Source organism: Porcisia hertigi, chromosome 13 (assembly GCF_017918235.1).
Source record: "Porcisia hertigi strain C119 chromosome 13, whole genome shotgun sequence".
In the NCBI taxonomy this organism is placed as follows: Eukaryota; Euglenozoa; class Kinetoplastea; order Trypanosomatida; family Trypanosomatidae; genus Porcisia; species Porcisia hertigi.
This window is the reverse complement of record NC_090572.1, coordinates 623,490-648,705: the sequence shown is the minus strand read 5'-3', so window position 1 is coordinate 648,705 and position 25,216 is coordinate 623,490. Positions and strand designations below refer to the sequence as shown.

General features: G+C 51.9%; 4 protein-coding genes across 4 annotated transcripts; 3 read left to right on the top strand and 1 right to left on the bottom strand.

Annotated features, from left to right (window-relative positions):
* Positions 1-14,349: 14,349 nt before the first annotated feature.
* Positions 14,350-15,768, bottom strand: JKF63_06362 (uncharacterized protein; the record flags this gene model as incomplete). The annotated part of the gene is made up of 1 exon (XM_067902312.1): positions 14,350-15,768. The coding sequence occupies one exon, from the start codon at positions 15,766-15,768 to the stop codon at positions 14,350-14,352; it is 1,419 nt and encodes a 472-aa protein (XP_067758809.1).
* Positions 15,769-20,670: 4,902 nt separating this feature from the next.
* On the top strand, positions 20,671-21,489 carry JKF63_06361 (uncharacterized protein; the record flags this gene model as incomplete). Its single annotated transcript, XM_067902311.1, has 1 exon — positions 20,671-21,489. One exon carries the CDS (start codon positions 20,671-20,673, stop codon positions 21,487-21,489), a length of 819 nt encoding a protein of 272 aa, XP_067758808.1.
* Positions 21,490-22,193: 704 nt separating this feature from the next.
* Positions 22,194-22,514, top strand: JKF63_06360 (uncharacterized protein; the record flags this gene model as incomplete). Its single annotated transcript, XM_067902310.1, has 1 exon — positions 22,194-22,514. The coding sequence occupies one exon, from the start codon at positions 22,194-22,196 to the stop codon at positions 22,512-22,514; it is 321 nt and encodes a 106-aa protein (XP_067758807.1).
* Positions 22,515-23,034: 520 nt separating this feature from the next.
* On the top strand, positions 23,035-24,651 carry JKF63_06359 (uncharacterized protein; the record flags this gene model as incomplete). Its single annotated transcript, XM_067902309.1, has 1 exon — positions 23,035-24,651. One exon carries the CDS (start codon positions 23,035-23,037, stop codon positions 24,649-24,651), a length of 1,617 nt encoding a protein of 538 aa, XP_067758806.1.
* Between the last annotated feature and the right edge of the window lie 565 nt (positions 24,652-25,216).

Below are 25,216 nucleotides of genomic sequence, written 5' to 3'. Positions count from 1 at the left end.
CACGACTCGTGCTGATGCGCCATCAGCGCTCGTGAGCCACGTCTCGTGCTGATGCGCTGGTTGTTTCATTGACGGGCACGTTGTCCCGTAGTGCTGCAGCGCGTGCGTCGGCACGCGCGATCGCATCAATCAGCAGCATGTCCTCATCATCGGATGAGGGGTCGCTTACCAGTGGGGAATGTGATGTGTTTTCTGTCACCTGAACTGGATCCACGGACATTTGTCTACCACGTTTCTTTGCAGCCTTACGCCTTGGAAGCGGAGCATCCATCGAGGACCTGTCCGGACGTTTTCGGGACGACGCCTGCGATGTCGATTTTCTCTCCTGTGGTGTGCGCCTCGTTCGCGCAGCTCGGTCCACGTTCCTCTGCATCCTGGTTTCCCTTTTCTTCTGTCTCGAAGATGGTTTTGGAATGCTCTGGACCGCTCGTGTGGTGCGTGTCGTTGGTCGTTTCCGATTCGGCGGAGACTTTTTCGACTGCTTTACACCACCACCTCCGTGGAGAGCGTCGCGTGATCCGGATGATTGGACTGCGTCATCCATTTTTGCACGCTTCCATGGCATCTTCGCGATTTCATCGTAAAAGAAATCTTTCCTAGACACCGGGTGGTTCGTGAGCACCTTTCTCATTTTCGTGAGGAAATAATCACGAGGCGGGTGATACTGCGACGCCGCATAAAATAGTCGTCGCAAACACCGTGGCAAATCACGACGGTGATCAACCATTAATTGTAAATAATGACTGAAAAATGCCGCGGACATGAACAACCCACAATCATTGCTATAGCGTTCCTGACGTGGCGAAAATTGTTTCACCAAACGCAAAGCTGGCCAAACCTTTTGAGGTTCTCATTGAGTTGTTGCTCCAAAATTGGGGATGGTGCGGAATCATAAAGGGATAACTGAATGCCTGTTGCATCCTCGTCGTCTTGCTCCAAAATGCCCGCTATCCAATGCTTCATAATAAAGATTGGAAAATAAACAAAGCCGTGCTCGCGCACCATCTTCGTAAGTTGTTGGGTTTTATCGCGGTCCAAGTACACCATTGTATCCGACGGAACGATGCGTTTTGGTGGGAGGTACTGCTCGTAAATGGCGTCGAGTTCTATGTTTGATGTTTTGCCTTCGAGCATGTCGCCGCCCCACACTTCCTTGCCGAATTCGCGGGCAATATTCGACATATTTTTGGTGTGTGTGTGGATTCCTCCTTCAAAACGACGGCTGCCGTTCCGTCGCGCATCAGTTTTTGGATTTTCCTGCGGTTCGCCTCCGCGGTATGTGTGGCCTCTGCCTCCTGCGTTTCCGTTGCCGTAGCCGCCTCGCCTGCTACCATTTGAATAATTTCGTCCTTGGTAACTCTTGTAATTTGCGGGGGCGTCCGAGCGGTATTGAGTGCTTTGGCGCGTTTGCGCGCGCATGCGTTCTTTCATCATCCGAGAAACAAGCTCACGATCATTGGCATTGAGGGTGTCCAACTTTGCGTAAAGAGTGGTGGCGAATTCATCCCAGCTGCTCAAGTCCAACGCTCCAATTGGTGACCCGTCCGTGCCCACAATTTGCGCATACGCAGCTCCACCTTCAAGCGGGTCACATTTATCGTCCTTTGAGTTCCGGAACGTGCTTTTGGGTTTTTTGGTGTAACCAGCGCCGCCTTCAAATTCCGCCTTTTTAGTCATTACTGCAGCCTGCGCTGTTTCCATAATGTCTCGCGTGAATCTCGCCAGGCGTGGCGTTTGTGGAAGCAATGGCTCGCTGACTTCTTGGATAATTTGTCGCCATGTACGCATCTGGGCTCCCATCGCCCTTGCAACATGCACGTTGTACCGGAAAAGGCGCGTCGGCTTGGGTTCTTCGAGAAACATATCGAGCCATAACGCGATCCGCTCCCTATCGCTCAATTCTTTCAGCTCCGGCCCGGATAGGCCGAGCAGGATTACCGCCGACGCCGCCACGACTGGTGTCACCTGTGATGCTTCGATTGCCGTTTCCAGTTTTTCCAGGGCCCCTTCTAACGGGTCTCCCGTTGTTTGGCGTAGGCTCCGGAGCGCCTCGATAGCCTGTTTGTCTGCATTTTCCGTGTTCATGCATTCGCGGAGCCGTGTGTCCGCGTAGATGGTTTGCGCTTCCATCATGTTGTGTTGAATCCTCGCGTCACCGTCCAACGGCACCGTTCGGTCCCTTTCCTTGTCCTTTTCAAGACCCTCAGCCAGGCGCACAAGCTCTTCGTGATACTTCTCCGCTGAAATGATCCCTTGTTTGCGGAGACCTCTCCACGTCTTCGCTCTAGTCGACGTGCTTGGGTTGTTCAAAAAGAAACTGATGTCCACATCGCCCTCCTCGGTGGAAAGCGAAGCGATATCCGTCTTGTTGCTCATTGTTAAGCGCGAATGTTGTGAAGTACAATCGTCTTTTTGTGACGTGGCGGAACTTCTTGAACGGCTAGATGACGAGAAGCTGCGGATCTGCCTGGGCGCGTGCGTACGGTATTTTTTGTGCAAAATGTGTTTTTGTTTTCGTTTTTGCGTCAGAGACCGCATTAAACCCACTTAGATTACTTACTGGATTTGTATCCAATTCCATAAGAGACAGAAGTAGAAGGAGAGAGAACGAATAATCATTCGGTAAAGAGATAACAAACATACACGCATGTGACATCACATTTGTAGAAAACCACTTCAAGAGCATATCGGCACACAAGGTGCACTGGACCAAACCGTCCTGGGTACACCCGGGTCCGGGGTACCAAAATACATTCGGACCAGACATCTCGGACGAAAACCCGGACATGCATTCTTCAGAAATCCCCCGCACCACACACTGCATAGCAGTGAATGTGCGTCACTCACTCGGAAAGCCGGCCGACCACATGGTACCCGACCCCCTCGCTCGGACCCCCCCCCGTGCCGAGCTTAAAGCCCATTTCAATCCATCCAGAAAATCATGTACCATTCGATTGCCTCCGTCGAAAAGACTTCGCCAATGAAACCCTAACCCTAACCCTGACCCTAACAACCCTAATGCTCCGACCTGTGTGAGACTGTCGTGAAGAGAGGCGTCGGGGAAGGAGGAGGCGTGGCCTGAGGTGGGGCAGTCATGGCATGATTCTTCGCGACCCCGATGGAAGCGGCAAGGCAGGCACGCGACCACAGCCGCGTGGCCGCGTAACTGGGGTTCCGTTCGTCCACCCTTCGCGTCCAGTCGCGTGTGGGACACGTCACGTCGTCTACATCTCTGTTGTGTGTTTTTTCTTGTGGCTTGGCACCGGTACCGGGGAAGCCCCCAGCACCGAGTGCCCCTTCATTTGTGCCAAAGGTGTGCATGCCAAACGGACATGCAAGAACAACGGATCACGGAAGAAAATCTGAAAACATATGAAACTACAAAGGCAAATCAGCTCCGACTGAACAAACGGTGGTGCCCGAGGGAAAAGGGAAGTAGCCGAGGCGAAACGAGCACTCGTGTTGTCAGTGGGCAAAAAGATCAAAACAAGAGAAGCTACTAAACTAGAGAAATCGAACAAATCAAAGAGTGACAGAAAACAAAGAAAAGTTACGGGGTGGATGACAAACGCCCCGCCGGCGTTCGTCAGAGGGTTATGGCGAACACAGCGGGAACCCAAGTTGTGTTAAGAGAAAACTGAAAAGAAGAGAATCTTGAGATCAATCAATCATAAACGTTAGATATAGTTTTTCCCTTTTTCAGGTCATCCTGGCTACCATTTCTTCACCCAGCGATGCCCAGCCATCAACTATTGAAGGTAAGATGGCGCTTGAAAAACCAAAGAACTTTTTAAGAAGATTGACCTTAACGGGATCAACGATTCCCCTTGTTAAAACCCACGGGGTGGTAAAACGCCCTCGGCATATGAGGGTGGTTGGCTTTCTGGAAAGGTTTTACAACAGAGGAAGCGCACCCTTTCAACTCAGACACACGCTCTCTTCCCTGGAAAAACCCGGGGCGCGGGTGAAAACAAGAGCTGGTCGAAAAAAACTCTTCGGGCACCTGCAAAACATTGCACCTGCAAAACATTGGATAAAATCACACTTGCGTGGCATTCTTGGCCACTTTGAAAACAAACTGGTTTGCTGATCTGCCATCGTGTGGCCTGGAACAGCTTAAACTAAATCAACATTTCTCAAGAAAAACCACTTCACCGTGGACCAGACACCGTCAGGAGTTCCGGTTCTCAGGGTTGGGTGGGTGGGCGTTTTTGCGTCAGAGACCGCATTAAACCCACTAAGATTACTTACTGGATTTGTATCCAATTCCATAAGAGACAGAAGTAGAAGGAGAGAGAACGAATAATCATTCGGTAAAGAGATAACAAACATACACACATGTGACATCACATTTGTAGAAAACCACTTCAGGAGCATATCGGCACACAAGGTGCACTGGACCAAACCGTTCCGGGTACACCCGGGTCCGGGGTACCAAAATACATCCGGACCAGACATATCGGACGAAACCCGGACATGCATTCGCCAGAAATACCTAGCACCACACACTGCATAGCAGTGAATGTGCGTCACTCACTCGGACAAGCCGGCCGACCACATGGTACCCGACCCCCTCGCTCGGACCCCCCTCCCGTGCAGAACTTTCAATCCATCCAGAAAATCATGTACCATTCGATTGCCTCCGTCAAAAAGACTTCGCCAATGAAATGCTACCGTCCTGTGTGAGATGTGTCGCGAAAGAAGGAGGCCGAGGAGAAGTGAGGGAGGCGTGGCCTGAGGTGGGGCAGGTCATGGCATGATTCTTCGCGACCCCGATGGGAAGCGGCAAGGCAGGCACGCGACTACAGCCGCGTGGCCGCGTAACTGGGGTTCCGTTCGTCCACCCTTCGCGTCCAGTCGCGTGTGGGACACGTCGCGTCGTCTACATCTCTGTTGTGTGTTTTTTCTTGTGGCTTGGCACCGGTACCGGGGAAGCCCCCATAGCGCGCGGTTAGCCAGAAATCACTCTTGCATCTTTTCTTCCTTCGAAGTTCTTCATCTCATGGTGTGCGTGTGTTTGTGTGCGGGGTTGGTCGTCACACTTCTCCGCCCTCCTCGCGGGGCCGCTCTTCGCATAGCGGGCACCACGTTTGGCGGAGAAACGGCACACCGATGGGAGCTACACGCTCCACCTCCAGCGACCCCGTCGCGTCAACCCCAAAGTGGCGCGAGTAGGCGTCAGCCGGATTCTGCGCACCCTCGACGTAGAAAAACACTACGTCGATGCCTCTGTCATACCAGAGGTCATATGTGTACTCGAAAAGTTTGTTCAGTGCATAGCCTCTGCCGATGCCACCGAAACCGTTCAGGTGCTTTTGTGCAATCACAATCGCCCGGTGATCCGTTGCCAGCGCGATGCGTGCACCATCTGGAACGCGATGGTGTTCCACAATGTATCGCAGCATCAGTTGCGCTGCGCGAGGTTCCGCATGTGCCGAGTACCTCGCCTGGAACCGGTCCGTCTCGAGGTCCGGATCTCCTAGTTTGCCGTCCGGATTCCTATGGCATTGTTGCTGGTATTTTCGCAGTTTTTCCAGCACGCGGGTCGCCTCGCCGTCCTCACCGCAGAGCTGCTGCTCCAGGTCCTCGGTCCAACGTTGTCGATACGTCCACATTTCCGTGGCGCCGGCCTCGCGCAGGTGAAGGACCGCACCCCAGCCTTCCAGCGACGCGTCGGTGAAACACACCGCGTCGTAGGCCGCCTCGTCATAGGACGGGTGACGCTCATTCGATATTCTCCACCACTGGTTGTGCACAAGTGCTCCGCCAATCTCCTGGAGTGTGCGCGAAACCGCCGAGTCAATGTATGGCACTGGGTCGTCCCAGTCAAAGCCCCGAAACGTCAGACGGAATATGCCGCGGTAGGTTCTCAACAGCTTGAAGGCGCGAGCCGGGTTCACCTGGGTGGTGTGGAGTGCGAAAAATATCAGCGAGATCAGTGACGCCAAACTGCGGATCGTGTGGGAAGTTTTCCGCAGCGCAATCTGCATCTTCGCCACGGTCTTGACCGAGTTCCGAATCAGACGCTCATGTCCGTTTCACATGTATTCCTCACCGAGAAACACCGTATTGGCACCTGCCATCTGCAAGATCGCCTCGTCGGACATCACCTCCAACTCGTCACGGTTTGGTGATGTCATGAGGTTTGCCGCCTTGATGCGCGCCACGACCGCGCGCACCGCCATCAGGAACTCACGTTCCTGACCCTCCTTCGCTGCGATCAGAATGTTGTCGATGAGGGTGGTGATGGTGACTGGCGTGTCGATGTCGACGATCGTCCAGGTCACGGCCTGACCCACTGCAACGCTCCACCGCGCACCGGTCGGAAGCGTCCGCAGACGGTGGTAGCGTCCGTCATGTCGTGCTCGAAAAACGAACTTGTTGCGGAGTGTCGCCGCGATCGGGATAGCGTCGTAATAAGCTTCGAAATCGATCTGCAGCATGTAGCGGGCGTTTCGCAACCGCTGCCGCCTTCCGAGGCGGGTGTCGTAGTGGACGCGTGGCACGTGATGTGTCGGGATCACCCGGTTCAGCAGCGGCTCCGTGATGAGGCGCCGTCTGCCCTTCAACTCGGGCACCGTGAACACGTTCACGCCATGCACTCCCTCAGGCAGTTGCGCCTGGGTACCCCCAATTCGTTGGCAGGACACGGCTCGAATTTTCCCATGTCGACTGCCTGGCGGATCTCGTCCGCTGTCAGGGCGCATTTTTTGATGGTCCGCGAGGTCCGCAATCCGTCATAGAAGCGGGGATCCAGGAAGCACTGGATCCGGCGAAGAAAACGCTTTGTGGAAGCGCGTTTTGTCGGCATCATCAGCACCGCCTCCATGTCCAGCGGCGTGTTTTGTTTCAAGTGCAGCGGCCAGTGCTTTACCAGCGCCGGCCTTTCCGCCATCACTCGGACGAACCCGGACATGCGATCCACCATGTCCGACACCTCTTGCGGTGCAATCGCGAGGTTCGCACATGACGATTCCTGGGAGCGGAAACGAAACACCGAAGTCGCCGCTTCTAGCGGGTCTGGAATAGCGCTCTTCCTGCGTTTTCCCTTGCGGTCTCGGCCTCCACCGTAGGCTGCTGGCCATACCCAAGGTAGCGCAGCAGCGTGGCTTGTTTGGCGTGGCCTGATATCGTCATCAAGTCCTTCAGCGGGACACCCGCTTCCGCCATGCAGCGGAGTGCGCCTTTTCGAATCGAGGGCAGCTGTGCGCCTCGCATCTCTGTCCGCACCTCGTGTGCGATCCGCGACCTCAGCTCCTCCGAGTGAGGCGCGAACAACTCCTCTGACGGTTTCCGTTTTGCCATCAATTTCCTGCAGCGTGGCTGCAAGGTCTCTGGTCAGCATCGACGGCACAGGGGGTATGGACCCCTCGTCTTGGCGCCTTTCCCTTTGCGTATCGTCAGGGTGATTCGCACGCACGGCTCCTCCTCTGCGATGGTGGTCGCTCTCCTCCTGCCTCGGTGGTCCGGCTCCGCCGCGGGTGTCGGAAACACCGTCACGTCCTTCACACGCAGCGTGGATATGTCGCACGCTCGCGCGGCGAATCCCCACATCATCGCCAAGAAAAGTGCAGCCCGAGGATGGCCTAGGCGAAGTCGGTCGAGGATTTTCTCGACCTGCATACGCGATACGAAAGGAGGCGCGTCTGGCACCGACTCCTTCATGAAGCGCTGCGCCGTGCCAAAAGCGCTTCGCCATTCCGGGTCGTCCTGAAGGCGAATGCCTCGCGATTGGGTGGAATAGAGCGGCAGGTCGCGCAGCGCACCCGCTACTCCCGCAAACGCCTTCGCTGTCGTTGCCCACTTCCATTTGCGTGCCCGGGCGGTCGACAGGATCAGGTCGATACACGCCGACGGAAGACGCATGAGCATCTGCTCTGAATTCATGCATTTTATGCGCGTCAGCCATCGTAGATGGTGTGCGCGCGTGTCCGGCCTCACAAGACTCCATGCCAGCTGTGAGACGTGTGGCGGTTTCGCGCTGAAGAGGAACCAGTTTCTCGGGCAGGCCTCTGCTTCCTCTGCTTGCGAAAGAGGCCTGCCCTGCATGTTTAAAGGGTTTGAACGGATATCCTCGAGTGCTCGTTTCGCCTCCTCCGATATGTTCGCGTCGACATCGGCGTATCCATCACCTTTCCTGTTGCCAGGAATCCTGGATGTCTCGCCTTCATCGCCTTCATCGTTGTTGTCCGGATCGACGTTCACTCCATCACCTGGCCATCTTTTCCGTCTGGTCAGACGTGGCGCTGGATCATCCGAACGACCTTGATGTGTCTCCGGCGTCGCACCTCTTGGACGAGGCACGTATCGGGACGCGTGGCGTGACGCACGCTGTGGCTTTGAGGTCGGGTAATGCGTCATCCCGGCGGGAATGTACACACCCACCGTCGCTTCCGACGCCACCTTTGTGAGGACGTAATAGCTCGGGTATCGCACACCGTTCATGTCTTCCGGTGCCTCACGGAGTCTCGCTCCGAGGAGAAACTTATAGTTTCTAAACTGGTCAGATAACGCCGACATCGAGGGCCCTCGAACGAGATACAATTCGTCGATCGGAGGGTCCATCGACACCTCATCGGCTCCGTTCTCCTCACGGAAAATCACCTCATTCGGATCGGTCGGTGATGGATCCGCGATATGGATCTTCTTGTGGAGAAGTTTCAGCATCTCTTGAACACTATAGGGTTGCAGCGGCGTCAGTTTGTGCCGCACACGCTGCTGTCCAACGGCTGTGTCGCTCATACCGCGCGCGACACCATCACCGGCTCTCGCCAGAGCCGTCGCAGCCCATAGGTGATCCAAAACGAATTCGTATACCCTCCTGGCGTGTTTGTTTGCCTCTGCGAATGTTTCTTCTATCCACTCAGAGATGCATTTCCCTTGCGGAGGTGGTGGTGATGGATTCGCCGGCACGTTTTCAGCTATACTCACGGTCGCGTTCGCTGGCATACTCCCTGGGATGTTCTCTGGGACGATCCTCTGCTCATTTTCTGATGTTTTTTCGGGAGTTTTCGCCGATGCGCTCTCAGGCTCGTGAGCCACGACTCGTGCTGATACGCTGGTTGTTTTATTGACGGGTGCATTGCCTTGTAGTGCTACAGCACGTGCGTCGGCACGCGCGATCGCATCAATCAGCAACATGTCCTCATCATCGGATGAGGGGTCGCTTAAATGTGGGGAATTTGATGTGTTTTCTGTCACCTGAACCGGATCTACGGACGTTTGTCTACCACGTTTCTTTGCAGCCTTACGCCTTGGAAGCGGAGCATCCATCGAGGACCTGTCCGGACGTTTTCGGGACGACGCCTGCGATGTCGATTTTCTCTCCTGTGGTGTGCGCCTCGTTCGCGCAGCTCGGTCCACGTTCCTCTGCATCCTGGTTTCCCTTTTCTTCTGTCTCGAAGATGGTTTTGGAATGCTCTGGACCGCCCGTGTGGTGCGTGTCGTGGGTCGTTTCCGATTCGGCGGAGACTTTTTCGACTGCTTTAAACCACCGCCTCCGTGGAGAGCGTCGTGTGATCCGGATGACTGGACTGCGTCATCCATTTTTGCACGCTTCCATGGCATCTTCGCGATTTCATCGTAAAAGAAATCTTTCCTAGACACCGGGTGGTTCGTGAGCACCTTCCTCATTTTCGTGAGGAAATAATCACGAGGCGGGTGATACTGCGACGCTGCAAAAAATAGTCGTCGCAAACACCGTGGCAAATCACGACGGTGATCGACCATTAATTGTAAATAATGACTGAAAAATGCCGCGGACATGAACAACCCACAATCATTGCTATAGCGTTCCTGACGTGGCGAAAATTGCTTCACCAAACGCAAAGCCGGCCAAACCTTTTTGAGGTTCTCATTGAGTTGTTGCTCCAAAATTGGGGATGGTGCGGAATCATAAAGGGATAATTGGATGCCTGTTGCATCCTCGTCGTCTTGCTCCAAAATGCCCGCTATCCAATGCTTCATAATAAAGATTGGAAAATACACAAAGCCGTGCTTGCGCACCATCTTCGTGAGTTGTTGTGTTTTATCACGGTCCAAGTACACCATTGTATCCGACGGAACGATGCGTTTTGGTGGGAGGTACTGCTCGTAAATTGCGTCGAGTTCTATGTTTGATGTTTTTCCCTCGAGCATATCGCCGCCCCACACCTCCTTGCCGAATTCGCGGGCAATATTCGACATATTTTTTGATGTGTGTGTGGATTCCTCCCTCAAAACGACGGCTGCCGTTCCGCCGTGCATCAGTTTTTTGGGTTTTCCTGCGGTTCGCCTCCTCGGTATGTGTGGCCTCTGCCTCCTGTGCCGCCATTGCCGCCATTGCCGTAACCGTTTCGCCTGCCTCCATTTGCGTTATTTCGTCCCTGGTAACTCTTGTAATTTGTGGGGGCGTCTGAGCGGTATTGAGTGCTTTGGCGCGTTTGCGCGCATGCGTTCTTTCATCATCCGAGAAACAAGCTCACGATCATTGGCATTGAGAGTGTCCAACTTTGCGTAAAGAGTAGCGGCAAATTCATCCCAGCTGCTGAAGTCCAACGCTCCAATTGGTGACCCGTCCGCGCCCACAATTTGCGCGTACTGAGCTCCACCTTCCAGCAAATCGCGCTTGTTATCCTTTGCGCGGCGGAAACGTTTATGTGACTCTTTTTCCCGGACCTCACCGCCCTCAATGCCTGCTCGCTGTGGTGCGCTCTCCGCCTGCGCCTCCTCAAGTGTGATCTGGTTGAACTGCGCCAATCGCGCCGTCTCCGGAAGTAGAGGGGTGTCCACTTTTGAGAGGACATCACACCAATTGCGCTGATCCGATTTGTTTGGCAGGTCATTGACGATCTTCGCGTTGTAGCGATATAGGCGCAATGAGGCAGGCTCATTCACGAACATCTCGTACCATAAAGCAATCCGCTCATCTCCGCTCATTTCCTTCAACTCTGATCCGGTCAGACCGAGCAGGATTACCGCAGATGCTGCCATGGCTGGCGTCATGTTCCTCGCTTCGATTACCGATTCCAACCTGGCCTGTAGTCCCTCCAGCGGGTTCGCCGCGTTGCGTAGTCGCAGCACGAATCTCTTTTGTTTTTCTCTGTCATAACCAAGAATTCCCGCATCTCCTTATCCTCTAAGAGAATTGGTGCTTTCATCAATTCCAGCCAAACGTTCAACGTGCGTTCCTTCGAGGTCGCCGTGCCACCGTTTGACCTGGTCGACGCGGCCCTCTGCTCCAGGCTCTTTGTCACCGTGCCCTTCATGGTCATGCACAAAGCTCCGAATTGACCGTCATCTATAGCCCCGTTAAAGTACATTTCCATTACCATCGTAGCTGTTTCTCGAGTTGCATCGTTGGTGAGGTAGACTTTCAACCACTTCTCCAACCCTTCCGGTGCGCATCATCCCATTAGTTCCATTGTTGAGGTGGTGCGTGGTGAATCGTAAACTTCGACGGTAGTAATGGGCGCACTTTTCCAACCGTCAAGCCTTGTTGTGAGTCCTTTGCAGCGTTACTGTGGGGGGTGTGAAGGGAGAGAGAGTGCTCAAATGTTCTTCGCCCAAGAAACCGTAAAGATCCCACTTAATGAAATTACCTCATGCAAATCCATTCCAAGAGAGAGAAGTAGGGAACGAGAGAAAACGATTAGGATACCATAGCAGGAGGCCACACACACACACACACTTTTTCTACCATAGGTCGAGAACTCACACCGAAGAAACCTCTAGAAAGCCATGTACCATTCGATCGCCCCAGTCATCGACTTCGCCAAAAAAAAAACTTTAACCCGAACCCTGACACACCCTGGCGACCCTGACGCGTCGCGAGGTCAACAGTGAGTACAAAGAGAACTACGTGTACACACAAGGAAGCCACCCCCCCTTTTACCTCTCTGGCATCTATGGTAAAGACGGTAACTCTTGGAAAAAAACAACACTATCAAGCGTACAGGTGCAAAAATGTCCATGTGAACCAGAGATGAAAAACAAGGGGGGTTGGTGCAGGCCGCTAATGCACACATCAGATATAGCTGTATTTCATTCGTGGGGCTAATGGGAAGAGGGATGAGTAGCGCCCAAACTGTTGAAGATTTGAATCAATCTTTTTCCCGATCCGCGTGAAGGGAAAGAAAACAAGTAGGATGGAAGCGGTGGCACATAATTGACGGTGGAGGAACTGCTCAATTGGGAAGGCGAGCACGGAATGTAACTGAATGAAACGACGTGAGAATATTGGATGGGTCCATCTCGGGCGGTGCGCTTGCGATGCTGCCTTTGACCGGGTGCGTGCAGTATTTACGCGTTATCAACGTGCCGCTTTGACTCCCCTGATCAATTGGGTGTTTGCCCGAGGAGCTCCACAGACCGACAAAATACTGGGAACCCTGTCACGTTGGAGAGAACGACCTTTAACTGGGTCTTCTCGCTGCTCGGCACTAGGGAAACACTACCTCTACAAAAACAGGAAATCCATTTGCACGGTATCGACACGAGTAACGTCCGCAGCTCGTTGCCACATGTGAAATCCTATGAGGCCCACTCTGTTGTCGCATTCCATTACCCCAAACGTACCACCACCACGGCACCCGCCAGCGGCGCAGAAAGCGGCGCCACCACCGTGGCGGAAGTCCCTGAGATCCGTCAAATCAGTGAAAGGCAGTCGCGATAGAAGTGTCTTATCCTACAGCGGTACATTGCTTTCACATCAGAAGTGTCCCGTAATCCTCAACCGCACATCGCCTTTTGTCCCCGCATCAGTCCCCTGCGTTGTGGGTGTGCTCCTCCAACCGCGGGGACGTTAGTGCTATTGAGGAGTGGCGGAAAGCACACCGTCGAGCAGGAGCGCGGCCATATTCACCAGTACTAGCACATTCCTTCGAGTACGGAAAAAAAAATCAGCCAAGGCATTCGATAGTTTTTTTCTGGACGGCGTTACACGCGCGCGCGCGTGGCTGGGGATAGAACTGAGCTGCTGCAAGAGGGAGCCAGCGCACACGCTCCGTAAGACCTGGAGCATGTGGCGAGCTCTAGCCACGCCATTCACGATAACTGCACCACTGCGTAACTGGGAGCCAGACCACGGCTTGAGAAGAAACGCTGATGGACGCCGCACTCGAACCCAACCCTCGTGCCACCAAGGGCAACATTCCCATAAACACCGCACACGCGGCGGAGGGGCCAACGCAAGCACGACCCCATCGGTACCGCTCCGCACTTCAAGTTGAACGGCATGTTCGTTCTCCGAGCGCGAGCTAGAGCCAGCCACACGCAGATTCCACACAGCAGCACAGATCCCATGACGTTGGCGAGGGTGATCTGGTACGGCACCGGATATGGTGTCTCCGAGGGTGATCCCCTCGTGGAGGGCTTGGCAGAAAAAAATGTGTATTACATATAAAGCTAGCGGCAAAGGAGAGGTCATACAAAGAAAAGAGGGGAGAAGTTGAGGAGGATTGACTGTTGCGCTGGTGGATCCGAGAACTGAAAGGACAGCAGAGCACATTGGGAGGTGCTGCGTGACCCTCCCATCCATCGAGCAGAAGAACTTGCGGACAAAATGATAGTTGCACAAAAGCCGTGCTACAACAAAACCAGACGGCCTAGGACCACCTGATTTTTGTGTATGCAGGGGAAAAAAATCGACTCCCTGGTCTGCATAGACTTTGTGCAACATTTACTCAAAATCGGGGCTAACGAGAAGCAGCACTTGTGGTGGTGGTCACTGAACCCAAACACCAAGCGGGTGTGCGCTTTGGGGTGAAATTGCTTTGAAAATGAAGCAAATGAGGGGATTGAGGGCCTACCATTGGTTAAGCGGGAAAGGGGTGGCTTCCACAGAAAAAGCAGGTGGCGAGCGGTGGAGTGCATCGCTGTGACTGGGCTAAAGCAGATACAACGCTGACTCCATTGCGAGTGTATGGGAGTAGGTCTGTGAGTAGTGTAGCTGGAAAGTAGTATGTGTCGTGGCGTTGGTGTGAATTTTACATCATGGGTGGACCTGGGCCAATGCAAAGCCTCTTTTGGTACGCCATTTTTCTACTCAACAGGGAGTTGTCAAAAAGGGGCAACACAGAACAGAAAGGCAAAGCACATCGCACTTCATGATGATTACACTGATACAGCCGACAGCATGATACACCGGTCCCCATAGGTTCATTACATCAAGAAACATATCCGTGAGGCTGGACTTTATACGCAACTGGGCATACTCGGAAGCGCGCAAACGGGTGCAGTAAAAATAAAAAACAGATGCGCTTCGCTAATCTTCACGTATGAAAAATGCTTTGCAGACGGTCCAATCGGTGACTAAAAAAAAAACTTTTTCGAGTTGGTTCCATTTTCTGCCCTTCAACCCACTGAAATATTTCAACCTGTCGCAGTAAGAAAGAGCTTTGGCTCCAGACTGGGCGGATATAAGAGCGCTGCTTGGCTCAGCCCCCTAACAAACACGCACTTGAGGCGTGGTGCGTCAGTCAGTGGATTCAAGTCGTGTAAAGCGACACACGCGTCCAGCCGAAGAACTTCTAGGGACGGGCACGCGGCTAATCCCTGAAGATTGTCCACGGCACTAAAAGATGCATCGATAAGGCGAAGGCGCGGCGCACCAGCTAAGGGGGATAAATCCGTTAGAAGCCGGCATCCCGGCATACGGAGTGTTTCAAGGCTGGGACACGATGCTAATCCGGTGAGATCACGCACACCACTGCAAAACACATCCACTTCTCGTAGTCGCGGCGCACCCGCCAGGGCAGCGAAGCTATCTAGTGCTGTGCACGTGTCAATAGAAATCCGTTCCAGGCATGGACACGTGGCGAGTCCTCTCAAATCACGCACGCCACACCAAGAGAGAGAGAGGCTCCTCAAATTAACAGTGTGGGCAAGCGACGATAAGGAAACCAGTCTCGTACAGTTCACTACAGCAATGGTTTCTAGCGATTTGCAAGAGTCGAATCCAGTTACTAAGGATAGACCGCTGCCGCTCAAGCGGAGGTGCTGCATAGCGCCAGCAGAAGCTGACAGATGCATGTCAACCTCGCCTACTCCGTCGAGGTTGTCTTGGGGACTCTCATCACCGCTCGCATTGCCGAATAATAGTGCGCCATGCTGCGACTCGATGCTCAGTGTTGTGAGGCCACGAAGCTGACAAAGATGTAAAAACGTGGCCCTTGTGCAGCGGGAAACGTGCAGCTCTCTCAGCTGTGCCATTTGAGATGGATTCACCGGAAGAGAGGCGAAGGCTTCGCCGCACATGTCAATCCGCTCGAGGTGGAGTGCTACATCAGCAGGGATCGGGCAAGCGCGCACGAGATCCGAAAGACTAACACCCCTTACGATCGGTCCTAGACGAGGCGAAGCGAGTACTCTCAAAGCTGTTTCGCTGGCTCGGATCGACACGGGTATGCCACACTTCTCAACCCACCAGGCGATCATATCCAAGGTTTGAGAAGCCGAAGCATCGACTGTTTCAAACAGCAATTCATGCATGACAGTGGTGTCGTCGAAGAGAAGACGGATATTCACGGACAGTGGCGACTCCAGTAGCTCGCCAAACAAGCGAGCTTTTGGACTCACGGCAGCAAGTGTGAAACGGAAATTGCTAGGTGCGAACTTGAGTATTTCCAGCATGGCATCCCCTTCCAGGTGTTCAAGAAGGCGCTGGCACTTCATGAGACTGTGCCGGTATGTGTCGTCCGCCAAGAGCCATTGGTGAGCCCTTCGCAGCTCCGTAGTCCAACTGTTCATCGTGTCTGAGACGTGTGCACGGGAACTGTAACGTTCGAACATATGTCGAAACAAAAATGCGCCGTAAAGGGGGAGGAGAAAGGAAGGGGAGAGAAGACACGTTGAGGATGCCGAAGCGGTATCTGTTTCTGATCAACTAGCCACGTTGTGGAACGACTTGGAAGAGACTAGTCTAAATGAAGTTGAAAAGTAATCGTGACTCTATGAGCACTGGGCTAACCACCGTAGTGTGAACCTCTCTTTGGAATTGTAGGCAGCCGCATGTATTTTATCCTTAGTCACTATGGCGATGATAAAATAGAAAGTCATTTTTTCCTGCAATCTGCTCGCATTCTTCAGTGAGAATACGCAGAGTTTTTTTTTCCACGAGCTGAATACAGTTATATGCCTTTTGGGGGGAATTGAGAAAAATTACCTATTCCAAAAGAGAAACGACATGAAAACACTTTCATTGCCAGTGATGTTCCTCCTCCTCTCAAAAACTAGCAAAGAGGGAAGCTGCAGTGTTCCAACAGCTATCCTCTCTGGCGGGACATCTCAAAAGATCGAAACAAGCCACTGCATGAAACGTACGCAACGTTTTTATGCAGTGACCTAATTTTACAGCTGAAGCCGCCTACAGATGGTATTTTACAGGCTAGTGTTTCTTTCAAAGATGGTGCTGGGTAGCGGCTCCTCAAAGGCACGCAAGAGGAACGAACAGAAAAAGAGATGATCTTTTTTCCATTTTCCATCCTGGCTCACACTTTGAACCCAAAGCAGAGCCTGAACAGGTTAAAAAAGAGCGCTTAAACTTCGTTTTACGCCTCGGTTCCTTTTGCACACGCAAAAAGGAAGGCGTGAGAAACAGTAATCACAAAAACAAATCGAAAGGATTCAGCTCGGCGAAGATGTTCTGAAATCAACAAGCAACCTTAGAAGTGACGGCTACATCACTGCAATCAGGAAAAGCTTTTGACCTGCTAGTGTCTCCCATACATGAGGAAAAAATGAGTGCGTGCTTCTGCACAAGTGCAGATTCTACGAAGCACACAGTTCTGCTATGCACTTTTTACATCGTCATCAATATATGGCTTTCTTGCTTTTTTACTGAACTCGTAACGAAGGTAAAGAGGCGCGCTTGGAGAAAAAACGAGAGTTGAAAAGAGGAGGCTTATGCCGCAGGAAGCTGTGGTGGACACAGTTCGTGAGACACGGGGAAAAGACAGGATCTTTTACGTGTCTGGGCTCTTAATCAATCTCTCTATAAAACTACTTGAGGAAAAGGGGGGCAGTGGGTACATGGAAAACAGTTTATGAGGACACACCACCACTAAGACCTACTCCCACACTCCACTGTTCGCGGTTTAGGAGTCAGGTATGTCGGTGTATGTTGTCATGAAGAAAAGCCAGGAGAGCATGGAAGCCCTATCGTTTTTGCTTGTTGTAAGCGCGATAGGCAAAGTGCCCTGGGCAAAAAAAGCACAAAAATGAGTTGCCGGATGTCCCAGATCGGCGTAACAAACGAGCCGATGTTCTTACGAACACACCAAGATTACGGTCATCCTCGAAAAAAAAGTCTACATATTTTTTCTCTTTTCCGTGAACACTCACGGGCGAGAAAAAAAAAAGACAAATAATTACCTCGGTGCTTCCTCCGGAAAGACGTCACCATGTGGCTCCGTGCTCTCTCTGCGTAAGCGGCGGCGCTCAGCGAGAACACGTTCACTGTAACTGCGGTACGTGAAATGGACGACAATGTTAGATAAGAAGGCAGTGCATGCCAAGCCAAGCAGAACCAAGAGCGGCGTCTGAACACACTCACGGCTTGTGCAAAGAACAGGGTTACCCATCTTCTCTGCCTGCACTGTGTACCACTCTCCATAAAGAAAGCGGTTGAGGGCAATTGATGAGACGGCATTGGCCAAAAAGCAGAAGTGGTAGTGTTTTGCGGGGTCTCTGGCGTAGATGGTGCGCGTGACGAGAATCGTGGTGGCTGCGAGGAAACCGTTGCCGATCGCCGCGACAACGTACGGAAGCGGGAGCACCTGCTTCGGGAGGGACAGAAAGAGCACGATTGTCACGATGATCGATGTGGTAGGAATGAACAGCGAAAGCGTCAGTGGAATGCGCTTTTCTGCCGGGCGCTTCTGCGACCATGCCTCAAAGTACGACATCAGAAGCCGACCCACAGCGCTGCCAACACCATTGAGGACGGTGAGTAGAGTGCGGGTAGAAGTTGAAGTTTCCTCGCCAGCTAATGCGCCAAAGATGAAGCTGGCGTTGTTTATAATGACGCCTTCGGCACCGAGGATGCAAAAAGAAGTCCACCAAAGAGCCCACAAGTTCACGGAAAGAAGATTCTGCAGGAAGGACGTTTGATACTGTGGTGCCATGTAGTCCACCTCCGTGTCCATTTCCTCAACAATTTCCCCTGCAATCAAAGAGAAAGGTTTCTCCGCCTCGTTGGAGTTACCGCACGGCGTCCTATCTGGAAGGTCCAGTGTCTCAAGCGTCTCTTCGTTATGGGGGCTCCGAGGAGCGCACTGAAACCACCAAGCAGGTACCGCGATAACAAGAAAACCAGCAGTGAAGAGTGTCGAAATAGCGGAAAACACCAGCTTCTCCTTACGGCCGAGGTCCAGGTAGTCTATCAGGGCTGTGGTGAGAGGCAAGAAAATGATGAGAACTATCATAAGGGCAAAGCCATAGTAGAAACGCCACATAGGTGGCTTCTGCTGTAGGAATACTGTCTTGGATGACAGTCGTTGCTCCTTTTCCTCCTCTGACAGGTGAGATTCCTGGTAACCGGTAAGGTGATATTCCGGGAGACGCATAAAGATAATACCCAACACTCCGACTATGGCGGCACATGCCATCAAGAAGTAGAAAAATGGCTGCGCGTCAGCTGCAAAAAAACCCTGAAACATCGATCCTACAATGGCGGAGCCAAGGCCAATAAAGGTTTTAAGAAGCGCCACAACAGGGCCCCTGTTGGCGGGAAAGTAGCTCAGGACTGTCATGCAACTGGAGAGGTCGAAGAAGGAGGTCCCTACGTTCATGAAAGAGTAAAAGACACTCAGCTTCACCACATCGCCAGCAATGACTCCCTGGAAGCACAAGGCGGTGAGCAGGGCTCCGAGAGGAAAGACAAAGGAAGATAAAATAGCAATGGGCAGTGGACCGACATAATCGTAAAGAAACGAGTACGGAAGCATCACATAGCCGATTACTGTGCCGGTCGTCGTTATGGTACTCAAGTCGCGCTGAGTGAGAAGGTATCGCTTCTGCAAAGAACCCGAAACAAGGTTGAAAGTGTAGCTGCCAAAGGATCCGCAAATCATACCAAAAAGCCCAAGCACCAAAAGGGCGAATCGATGAGTTTCGTTGATGCGCATCAGCGGTGCATTTGGCAGCCTCTTCAAATGAACCTCCTCGCGTATTTGGAACATCTTCGTGATGGGCAGTGGAGAAATGAGAGAGAGACACAAGTGTGTTCTTGATTTATTCTGGAGATAAAAAAAACCGAAATGAACACGGAATGTTGTGTTTGTGATTGAAAAAATATATATTTTTTTGTCATTACCATCTTCCGTGTGCACCAGGTATCCAGAAGAGTAAAGGTAGAGAATTGTTGGAAAAGGTTGGAGGTGTAAATGCAAATTAGAAGAGATGCATTCGTCTGCTAAAAGAGAGCGGAGATTGTGCATTTTTGTTGTGCGTCCCGGGACGGGAAAATGGGGGTTTCAAGTCGCTCAGGAAAGGCCAAAATAATAGGGAGAAGCACAGTCGTCGTACTTGTGAGGTTTTGTTTTGAGTGTTAGTGAGGAGCAAGAAAAAGAAAAGCGTGTTTGATGAAAATCACGGACGCGATTATGAAGTGTATAACAATTTACTTTCTAGAATTTGATTCACATACATTTTCGATTGTCCATCATTATTTTTCCACAATCATCTGTGGAGACATCTCAGATGGAGAGGTATCGGGGAGGTATCACAAATTAATTCTACAGTCTATCGATTACGCATTTTCGCAGAGATTGTTGGGCAAGTGGAAGAAAGAAAGAGGCACACAAGTTGCTCTATCACTCAGTAGCGTTAACAGGAGTGTGACTGGACAGACAGTGGACTGTAATTTCTTTCAGGCATTTGGGGGGGGGGGGGGGGTAGATACCAGGTGGTTAAGGGTTGGAGGAGGATGTGAAAAGTAGTCTTCGTCGATCCCTCCCCCCCCCCCCGCCTTCCCCGCCACTTCCCCTCACACACACATCACCGGAGGGCTGGAGTTCACATAGATCGTATGCGTGTTAGTCGTCAACTCACTGCGGGGGATGCCGAGCAAATTTCCAGTTGCACAGTTGACGTCGCTGGGACAAAGGCTGGCTGGCAGCCTCATTGTTGCAGGTGACAGGCCAGTTTGTTCTTCTCCGCAGAAAATTTTTTCTCTGGCGCCCTCGCAAGAGACAGAACTTTGCTTCCATCCACTTCTGGGTCGAGTGGGCTATAGTGCTTGTATTGCAGGCGCCGGGACATGATTTTTTCCATCACGTCTTGATGGCGCCGCGAGCCATGGTCTCCAGCGCGGTACTAGCACCTCCAGCACCTGTGATTACGAGCCTGTGCTGTACCTATGCTTGCGGCGCTGAGGTATGATGAAAACGACTAAGATCGATATATGCTTTTGAAACCGCTATAGTGGCGACACATTATCGCTTCCTCCCGGTCAACATTTTTCCTCCTTGGTAAACGTTTCGAAACTCTGGCATCGCATGAATAATGTTACTCTATTTTCGATGATGATGTTGGCGGTATCAGACTCTGTTCTCTGCAACCCCCTTTTCTGGAATTTTTGAGATCAAACAGTGTGTTGTGCCCGATTTCTGGAAAGAGTAAAATCTTTCCCGAAATTTGTGCTCATCATTCAAAAACTTGTGTCATATTCAACACACGTGAAAAAAAAGAACAATGACGGAACTAAAGATTGGCTTTTTGGGATGCGGCGCCATGGCTGAATGCATCATGTCAGGTTTGCTCAAAGCAAATGTAATCGCACCAGAAAGTACGTTTGTGTGCAATCGAACCAAGGCCACAAATGATCGGCTCGTATCTCTATTTGGGGTGAAGAGCGTCTCTGCTGCTGAGTTAACCGAGAGGTCAGATATCATTGTACTGGGCGTAAAGCCGTACGGCATCACTCTCGTACTGGATAGCATCAAAGAGAAGATTACACCATCTAAGCTGGTTATTTCCATTGCTGCCGGTGTGCCCATCGCAACGATCGAAAACCATTGCCCACCAAATACGAAGGTGGTGCGTGTGATGCCGAATGTTCCATCGCTCGTCGGCGAGGGAGTGTCGTCGGTAAGCAGCAACAGTGCTGTGACACCTGACGATGAGGCGGCCGTTGTGAAGCTTTTCAGTGCGGTCGGAAAGGCGTACGTTGTGGCGGAGTCGGCGATCCATGGAGTTGTGGGTGTGGCTGGGTCTTCCCCTGCGTATGTTTTTATGTTCATGGAGGCGCTAAGTGACGGTGCTGTCCAAGGCGGCATTCCCCGTGCCCTCTCCTACGAAATGGCTGCCCAGGCTGTTCTGGGCGCGGCTAAGATGCTTCAGGAAAGCGGGAAAACACCCGGTGCATTAAAAGACATGGTTTGCTCGCCCGCCGGCACAACCATCGAAGCAGTGCGTCATCTGGAAAAGGGCGGGATGCGCTCAGCTGTCATTGAAGCGATGATCCATTGCATGGAGAAATCCAAAGAATTTGAGAGGAGATACAGCGAATGACGCGTAGATCGAGTTCCCATACTATTATTTGCTTTTTCAGTCTTTCCAAGCTGATGGTCAAAGGGAACGGTGGTAGTATTTTTGTGGTAACTTTCCTGCATCTATATATTCAGCTTTAAGATGCTCATATTGCTCGCGATTCCACGATTGTCTGCCACATATTTTGAGTAAAAAAAAAGATGTAGCGTTTTTTATTGTAGCATGTCCTATGTAACCCCCATCAGAGGACAACTTGATCATCATCTTTGAGCATCCCTCAGTGAAATAGTATTCATTTTTTTGTTCGGATGTGTTGCGTGCCGCAAAAGGAAGATGTGCCTGCTGCGATCAATAATTGTCTAAACACAGCAAATGTCTTCGCAAACCGACGAGGTGCGAGACAACACGAGAAGAGGGGAAAGGAGGAAGGAAACGATGATTTTCCCCCATTTGCTCTCTGGGAGCATATGAAGATCGTTACGCACATTTTGCTCTTTCTGCGTGCTCACCCCCCAAAAAACGGAAATGCATGTTGTTCATCTCACAGCAACTCATGGTGTGGAACATATAGGTAAGCGCATGTCTCCCTTATAATCTCTCATTTTCCCCCGTTTGTTGCTCGTTTCTTTTACGGTTCGGACGCGGGCGCAAAATACGCTCGCTATTCACACATATTTCGCCCTCATTGTCACACTGTTTGCTGCGATCCCTGTAAAGCCGTGAAGATGGTGAACTACCCGAAGAAAAAGGTGATGCACTGCGACGACGCGCGCTGCAACGCGCACAAGTCGTTTAAGGTAGTGCAGTACAAGGCCGGCAAGGCCCGCCTTTTTGCTCGCGGTAAGCGTCGTTATGACCGCAAGCAGTCTGGTTATGGTGGTCAAACCAAGCCCGTCTTTCACAAGAAGGCTAAGACCACCAAGAAGATTGTGCTGAAGCTGCAGTGCTCTGGCTGCAAGTGTATCCGTCAAATCGTTCTCAAGCGCACAAAGCACTTTGAGCTGAACGACAAGAAGAAGACTGGCAACAAGGACCCCACGTGGTAAACAACGCGGCTTTTTATGTTTCTTTGAGTTATTTTTTTTTCTATTTTTCTCCCTGGGAAAAAATATATAAATACATATAGGCTCATGTATGTGCTAATGTGTACATATGCAAGTAGGAAAAAGTGGCTTACACGTGATCCCTTGAATAATTTCTCTGGGGATTACATTCGGCTGCTCTAGGGGACTGAAGAACTGTCGTGTTTTGGCTTCTGTTTCGCCTTTGCTCAAATTGAGCGAAATACGCCACACCTAGCTCACTTGTCAGCATCAACGTGCCATGTTAATTTCGACTATAATTTCTTTTGTGTACGCACTTCCATCTTCCTGGTGATCTGTATTGCTATCGTTATATACGCAAAGAAAAAATTTTAGCAATTCCATACACTTTTCCCCCTCTCCCCCACAGAGCTTCAGCAGGCGCAAAGATCATAGAGTCACTTGCAAAAAGACGCCACTGAACCAAATCACAACTAGCGTTCACGCAAAAAACAAAAGTCCATTGCTTGAGTGACTCACAAGCATGTCCAATCTAGCCTACATCAACCCCGGTGGCAAGCAGGCCCGCAAGGCGAGCGCTCTTGACATCAATATGATCGCTGCGCGGGGTCTGCAGGAGGTTTTGAAGACCAACCTGGGGCCTCGTGGCACAATGAAGATGTTGGTGTCTGGCGCTGGCATGATTAAGATCACCAAGGACGGCAATACACTCCTCGGAGAGATGCAAATTCAACATCCAACGGCGGCCCTAATCGCACGAGCAGCGACCGCGATCGACGACATCACCGGTGATGGGAGTACCGGTGTGGTTCTCACGATTGGTGAGATGATGCGGCAGTCGGAGCGTCATATCCAGGAGGGTATGCACCCGCGCATTATCACGGAGGGATTCCACATGGCCCGCGACGAAGCACTGAAGTTCCTGGAAGGAAACACTATTAGCATTCCCATTGAGGAGCGTCGTGAGTATCTTACCAACGTGGCTCGAACTGCACTGACGACAAAGGTTAATGCCGGGCTTTCAGAGCAGCTCGCTGAGGCCGTGGTGGACGCTGTCTACGCGATCTGCGAAGATGGAAAGGAGGTGGATTTGCATATGGTGGAGGTGATGCACATGCGCCATCGTCTAAGCTCTGACACGCGATTTGTGAATGGTATTGTTCTTGATCACGGTGGCCGCAATAACGATATGCCCAAATACCTTGAGAACGCGTATATCCTTACTTGCAATGTGTCACTCGAGTACGAGCGCAGTGAACTAACAACCGGCTTCTACTACAAGGATCCCGCAGAGAAGGCGCGCATGGTGGAGGCAGAGCGCAAGATGACAGACGATCGCGTCCGGCAGATCATCGAGTTAAAGAGGAAAGTGTGCACTAAAGAGAATGGACGGACGTTTGTTGTGATTAATCAGAAGGGAATCGATCCTATCGCACTGGAAATGCTTGCCAAGGAGAATATTCTCGCCCTTCGCCGTGCAAAGCGCCGCAACATGGAGCGCCTGGTTTTGGCGTGCGGCGGCGAGGCTGTGAACGCCACCGATAATTTGACGCCAGAGATTCTCGGTGAGGCCGGTCTCATTCAGGAATACACACTGGGGGACGATAAGTACACGTTTGTTGAGAACGCCACCAAGGGGAAAAGCTGTACGCTACTTGTGAAGGGGCCGAATGAACACACCATCGCGCAAATTAAGGATGCTGTTCGTGATGGACTGCGCGCGGTGAAGAATGCCTTCGAGGCTTCAGCGGTTGTCGCTGGCGCCGGCGCCTTTGAGGTTGCGCTGCACGAACACCTCATGAAGTTTGCCGATAGTGTCAGTGGAAAGCAAAAGATGGGTATCCGCGCGTTTGCCGATGCGATGCTCGTCACACCCAAGACACTGGCGGAAAACTCTGGCCTCGACGTCCAGGAGTGTCTTATCACCCTGCAGGAGGCTAGTAAGACGGCTCGCAGCAACGGAAAATGGGCTGGTCTCAGAATCGAGAATGGCGACGTGATCGATCCTGTTGCTGCCGGCATTCTCGACAATGTCATTGTCAAGCGGAGCCTCCTTGAAGCTACTGGCGACATCGTTGCGCAGCTGCTTCTTGTCGACGAGATCATGAAGGCTGGTCGCCGTGGCGCTGGTGGCCAGTAGTCTGACGACCTGGGGTGCGATGTCACGCATCACACACATGCCTCTCGCAGACAAGGTTGCGGCCAATTGATGAGCTTTGAGCGGATGTTTTCTTTGTTTTTGTGTTACTCCCTGACACATCGTGTGAGGGTCAGGGGAGCTTCATGTATTATTGCGGTCTGATCGAAGGGGCGACAACATGCTCACGTAGGTCGGTTGGTTGTTGGTACATTAGTTTTGCTTTTTCCGCGGTTGGCCTCCTCCCCTCCCCTCCCCTGTCTTCCCGACTTCTGAAACGAGAGAATGCATATGGCTACATTCTAGAGTGCTGCCTGTGCTGCCAGGGGCGGCAGTGCTTCATGTGCTCGCTGATAATCTATCCCCCTTTAAAGTGAACAAAAGAGAAAAAAAAAGAGCCTGTAAACGAGATACAGAACGGTGATTGTGCTGAGCAAAGAAAAAACAAGCTAGAAAACTGTTCCACCAAGTGAAACCAACAACCTCCCAGTAAGGGTATCAGTGAAAGGAGGGTGAAATGCATCGCATTTGCGAGGGGAGAGGATATTGGTGTTAGTTTCTCTTTTTC